The 6,191-nt window shown below is 39.3% G+C and overlaps 1 protein-coding gene across 1 annotated transcript in view; it reads left to right on the forward strand.

Annotated features, from left to right (window-relative positions):
• LOC107284615 (heat shock factor protein 3) overlaps positions 1-6,191 on the forward strand; it is a 54,507-nt gene that overhangs the window by 3,592 nt on the left and 44,724 nt on the right. The window contains exons 2-3 of the mRNA XM_015812706.1: positions 1,939-2,047; positions 5,368-5,495. Coding sequence (XP_015668192.1) covers positions 1,939-2,047; positions 5,368-5,495 — 237 coding nt within the window. The remainder of the gene's footprint in view (positions 1-1,938; positions 2,048-5,367; positions 5,496-6,191) is intronic.

The following is a 6,191-nucleotide window of genomic DNA, read 5'->3' on the forward strand; positions in this document are numbered from 1 at the left end:
CTATTTATTTATTCGTGGTTTTTAGTATCGCCTGTTCACCGCCCTGAGTCCCGCAAGGGAGATAGGGCGGTATATAAATTTAATAAATAAATAAATAAATAAATAACTTTCTCAGGGATTATCTAGAATTCTGAACCACATAAATAATTTTCATTAATGTTCTGATACTTTATAATATTTCTGTAAGGGAACTCTAAGAATGGGCAGGCTGATATTCGCTTCTCAATGTAGGATTTGTTAAGAATACTTCTGGGCTGAGCACCGCATATGGATCTGGATTAGTCCTCCTGAGAAAACTTTGATTATATCTGCCCCAGTTTCACTTTTAATGCTGCTTGTAACATGTCAAATAAAGTGGCCCACTTGTCTTTTGTGAATCTTGTGTATGAACGATTCTCGTATCAGTTTTATTGCATGAACGGCCTGCTTCATGGACTAATTCATAACTGCAAGGGTTCTTTTATTCTTAGTCATGTGGCTTTAAGAACTGCCATATTTGTTTGGGCTATTTTGCCAGGTAATGCTTTTGCTTTGAAGGCAAGTTAGGTTTGACAAATAGAAGATTAGGGGTGCATATGTGTGGCTCCAAACAATTCCTGAGTCAAGGCATAAGCAGTTGATGGTAATCCCCTGGGCTGCAAATGCGGATCACTTGGATCCTGGGGGCAGGTGCCAGAGGCCTTGTGTGTGTGTGGGGGGGTGGTGGTGGTTCCCACCTTCCAAGGTTCAACTCAGAATCCAGAACTGTGGCAGATTGTCAAGTCACAGTGCAAGTTCGGCTTGGAAATTGACTTACCCTTCAAATCTTAGCTCTCTTTTTTAGTATTTTTTTTGGTACATTTCTATTTGTGTAACATTTATTCTTTAGGCAATAATGGGGCTTGGGGCACATTGGGGGGTGGTTGATAGATTAATAACAGATCCCTCCTCCTACTCCTCCCTCTTCATCTTTTAGCTAGAGTTGAGTACTTGTATTTTTATAGTATAGTATTTGTATTGTTTATAGATGTTGTCTAGCTTTATCTTTCAATATTATAAACCACCCAGATTTGCCCTGTGCTAAGATAGGTGGTCAGTCAGTCAGTCAATCAATCAATAATATATGTTATTGTTTATATAGTACTACTGTATATGATAAAAGTGGAATGAAAGCAAAATAAAAATAATAAAATAATGAATAAAAAACCCAAGTCTTGGTATGTTTAATGTCTGGGAAAATCAAAACTGGACTCTTATTATTTCACAGATGGAGGTCAAATCAAAATGCATTGTTGGCTTGTGGTTTAGGGGTGGTGCACATATATAAATTTACAATAAATGTTTCACATCTTTCTGCATCTTACATCCCAACAGTAACTCTGTCAATGTCTCCCACCACATTAAAAACCCAAAGCCCACTTTTTCAGAAAAGGACTTCTATACATTTAGAGGCATTTTGTAAATCAGTTATAGTTTTAAGGACATCAACAACTGCAACAATTGATAATTCTCAGCTCTGTAATTCTAAAATGAGTGAAAGGTAGCTGGAGCCAAAGCAGGGCTTGCTGGCGGAAGCTCTTCCACTGATGCTCAAACCAAAACATATATCCAAATAATGAGGGAGAGAGAGAGAGAAATGGGCAAATCCTTCTACCACCTGCTCCAGGGTGTGTTCTTCCACCCTCCCAAGAAAAGTTGCTCTGAGATGCTTCATCTCCTGGCTCAGTAGAGACAGCTAGAGGTGAATTGCTCTGCCATCGTTATCTGGTTGCATTAATGGATTCTCTTTTGTTAAGAGATGGAAGTTGCATCTCTCACAGTCTGTTTAATGCACCACCAGTATATGCCGCTGGATGAGGTGCACTAAAATAACGGACTGGGTGATGCCACTGAGTAGTAGATCTTGACATCTTTAGTTACTTTTTCTTACTGTACTTATTTTTTTCTTAACTTTCCTAGAATGGACAGAATTTTTGCATTCTGGATGAACAGAGGTTTGCTAAAGAATTGCTTCCTAAGTACTTCAAACACAACAATTTGTCTAGCTTCATACGACAGCTCAACATCTGTAAGTATCAGATTCTGCCTATTTTTGTTATTTTCAGCACCCAGTGTCCATTAAAATAAAAAAAAAACCGTATTTACCTAAACTGTCAAAAAATAAACATAACAATTATTTAAATATTTTACACCAAAACTGGGTTCATGTAAAAGGTATAATATCCACCTTCTGTACAATAGCTATAAAGCAGTATATGGGTTTTTAAAAGGTGCTTCCAAGCTGCATTTGGGGTATAAAGGAACAACTTCCTCTGAAAGGTTCATATTGCTGCTTCAAAAGAGGCCCCAGCAGGCCATGCTCATGTAGGCCATATACAGTTGTTTGCTGTGCTGGGAGGCAGCAGAAACACCATCTACATGTAGCTATATCAGCTCCATAACCATGTCCATACAATTAGGGATGGCCTTTGAAGTAGCCGCAGGAGCCTTGTAGAGGATGGGCCTTTCTTACAGTAACTGGAGAAAGCCATCTTTGGTTTAGGGTTTGATGTTATCAATGAAGTGTGCTGCTCACACTCAGCTTTCCACCCTACTGCAGAATTGGATACACTGGAAGTCCTGGAGGCTATGAAGGACTGGTTGGGGTGGAGCAAACTTGGAGTTTCCTTTGGTTAAGGAGCAGGTTTGCAATCTGGAGGTTGTCTTGGACTTGGGTTTCTAATTAGAGCAGGGGTCCCCAACCCTCAGTCCGTGGACTGGCACTGAGCCACGGCATGTCAGCAACCGGGCCGTGCAAACAAGCAAAGCTCCATTGGTGGGATGCAAGCAGCATGCGAAACCATGTCCCCTTTGGTCCGCAGAAAAATCTCTCCACGGAACCAGTTCCTGGTGCCCAAAAGGTCCGGAGCTGCTGAATTAGAGGGATAAGTGGAAGCTATGGGCAGGCTTGGCTGGCATGCCAGCTACCTCCTTCCCTTCCTTGGTCAGGAGAAATTGAGGACAGTGACTCAAGATAACAATTCACACCTTGAAAAGACATAGTAACCATACTGCAATTTGTTGAAGTTGCCTGAAAACACCCTAGAAGCTGAAGTTGCCACAGTGTGTAGCTACTCCTCTGTTACTACTAGCTGCTTTAGCAGACTATCACTTGCCAGGAGGCCTCTGGACTCAGTCCATGGTGCTGTTGGTTATCAAATCCCAAATAACTGAGGCCCTTGGCTGTGTGGGAGTGTCCCTTCATGGGAGAAGTATCAGCGGAGGTCCTATCCTTTCACCATTCAGGAGTGGGGTGAAAATAGTTCTCCTCTGGGCGGATTTTGGAGCTGGGAGTTACAGCAATCTGTCTTGATGTTGGAATAGGCTATTGCTTGTTCACTTTAGCATGTTTCCAAAAGTTTTAAGTAAGTAGTTTTGCATTTTTGTAAGTACATTTTTTTCTCCCTGTAATTTAATGAGGCAATGAAATAACAGGGTTAGGAATAAAAATTGCAATGTTTGAAGTGAAATTTTCTTCAACACAAAGCAAGTTTTTTTTTCAGAAATACAGATTTAAACTAAGAGGATTTGTATATTCCAGTTCTTGGTTCTTTTTTCCAAGAATAAGTTACATTTTGAATGATTTTCTAATAACAAACAGTGCTGAATTAAAATTCATTGAAAAAAGTTGCATTATATTAAAGAAGTGATATGATAGCATGATTGGTTAAATAAGGAATTATGAAATTATGCTGTCATATGGAACTACAGGTAGCCTTGAGTTATGACCTACAATTAAGCCCAAACTTTATGTTGCTAAGTGAAACATTTGTTAAGAGAGTTTGCCCCATTTTATGACTTTTCTTGCCACAGTTGTTAAGTTGAATCATTACATTTGTTAAGTTAGTAACACCTAGTTAAGTGAATCTGGATTCCCCACTGACTTTGCTTGTCAGAAGGTCGTAAAAAGGGATCATGACTGCAGGACACTGCAATCATCATAAATATGAGTCAGTTGCCAAGTGTTTGAATTTTGATCATGTGACCATGAGGATGCTGCAATGATCGTGTGTGAAAAATTGTCATGTTGCTTATTACTCTTCAGTAACACCTTCTGATTGTTCTGTAGAGGTAGATAACTTTAAAACTTTCTATGCCTATTAAAAAACCCTCCCCAAGTGATTTCAGAAAGACTTGCCAGTTTGAAGGTTCTCAAGCTTTAAAAAGCAGCAAAAAACAAACAAACCCTGAAGTGATTAAGAGGTGAGCCTTTGTTGAACTTAGAGTCCATGTAAGTAATGATAGCAGCTATAAGCACATTGAAATCCCACAACTTCCAGTCAGTCACAAAAACACAGTTCCTATTGTCTGCTCACACAAAAAAACTTTCTGGGAATACAGATGGGTAATCTTGCAATCTCTTTTTACTCTGGAGAGATTTTGACAGCCCATTTGAATGCCATTTTCAGCCACAATGTGTCCCTCAATTCTAGAAGGAATTCCACCATCATGGCTCCCTTGGAAGCCTCAACAACCTTAGCTGAAAAGAGAAAGTTGAAGCTAGATTGAAAATTGTCAAATATAAACATAGCAAAAGGTCTTTTTAAAATCAGATGGTATTACACCTTCCTCAAAGAAACATTGTTGAACCCAGAGGAGCCAAGAGGGGCATAAAAACTAAGTGGCATCGCTTGAGTCTCAAACCCAGCTCATAGCCAGACAAAAAGCAATGGGGGGTATGGGTTGGAATTCAAGGGAGGGGGTAATGGAATCGAAGAGCACCGACTCTGTAGTGAGACATACCAGCCTTCCAAGATCACCTGCTGGGAAAGTTCACCAGAGTCTGTTGCCCAAACAAGCTGAACATAATTGATTGGATGGAGTAAAGTGACAATGGGAGGGCCGGGGAAAAAGAGGGGAGTTTCTAATTATGTTGTTTGTGTGTGAAACCATTAGAATTGGCTTCTCTACTTCTGGTATACATATCTGCACAGTAAATTATATTCTTGGAAACAAAGAATGGCCCAGGAGTCTTTGTTTGCTGCATGCACTGAGTGGGGTGGTTGATACTAAATAACATAGCTAATTCTGCAAGCATCTGATTTAGTCCTTTCAGTTTCAAACACTCAAAAGAATCCCAGGCTGTCTTGTAAGAATTACCCATCTTCCTTCCCTTGACTTTGCCCTGCTGGTATCCAGATTCTGTTCTTCCATTGCTCTATTATCACACTGAACTCTTCCCTTTGAAGAAGGAAGAAAGGAAATGGGTTTTATCATAGCAGAATATGACCACTGTAACTCTTCTTTTGAGTGGGGAGTTTGCACCTAACTAAAGGAAAAGGAGAGTCTAAATGAAAGTGGGCTTCTCAGAGACACAAACACATTTAATTTCTCCCGATATTGTTACAGATGGCTTCAGAAAAGTGATTGCACTTGAAAATGGCATGATAACCTGTGACAAGAATCCTGCCACTGAATTTCAGCATCCGTTTTTCAAGAGAGGGAAGGTCAATTTACTGGCAAACATCAAAAGGAAGGTACTGTTTCCTAGTGTGCTGCTTGGTTAAAATTTCTCTGTTCAATGCAATCACATATTACCTGCTCCACTTTCTGTTTAAAGCATTATGAGCAAACTGGATTGGACCTTGGCTGATCTCCCTTCCCCCCCTAGAAAAGCCCACCCCCAAAACTTAAACAGGGCTGAATCTCTTTAGTACTTGGATGGGAGACAATTCCTAACACCCCCCCCCCCACATTGTAGGATTGTAGAGTAGAATGCGAAGTTGAAAAGATAATGTAGAAGAAAGCCAAGGCAACCCGCTTGCCTATGAGTGGGTTCATGAAGTCTCCAGAGTTGAGCTTGTCTTGAGGAGGGACTCTTGGCTTTGATGTTTTTCATCCACGCTAATGGGTTTTTTTGTAATATATTTTATTGATTTTTTAAAAACATAAATCACTTAATAATTGGTGAACAGTGTGTGGTCTGGGTTACATTTGTAAAACAATCACTAGCAATTGATTTCTATAATCCATAATCCACATAATAGTTTTAGTTGATTTCCTCTTTTCCCAAAATATCCTCTTTTGCAAACATTGAATTAATACAATTCTTATTGTTTTGATAGATAACAATAAAATATATAATTTTTCCAATATTCCTAAAAATAATAATCACATCAATATAATATTTCTTTTCTATCCAATCATTCTGGTTGTCTTTTTTTTTTTTTTTT

The sequence above is a fragment of the Protobothrops mucrosquamatus genome, unplaced genomic scaffold, assembly GCF_001527695.2.
Source record: "Protobothrops mucrosquamatus isolate PMUCROS unplaced genomic scaffold, P.Mucros_1.0 scaffold108, whole genome shotgun sequence".
Taxonomy (NCBI): Eukaryota; Metazoa; Chordata; class Lepidosauria; order Squamata; family Viperidae; genus Protobothrops; species Protobothrops mucrosquamatus.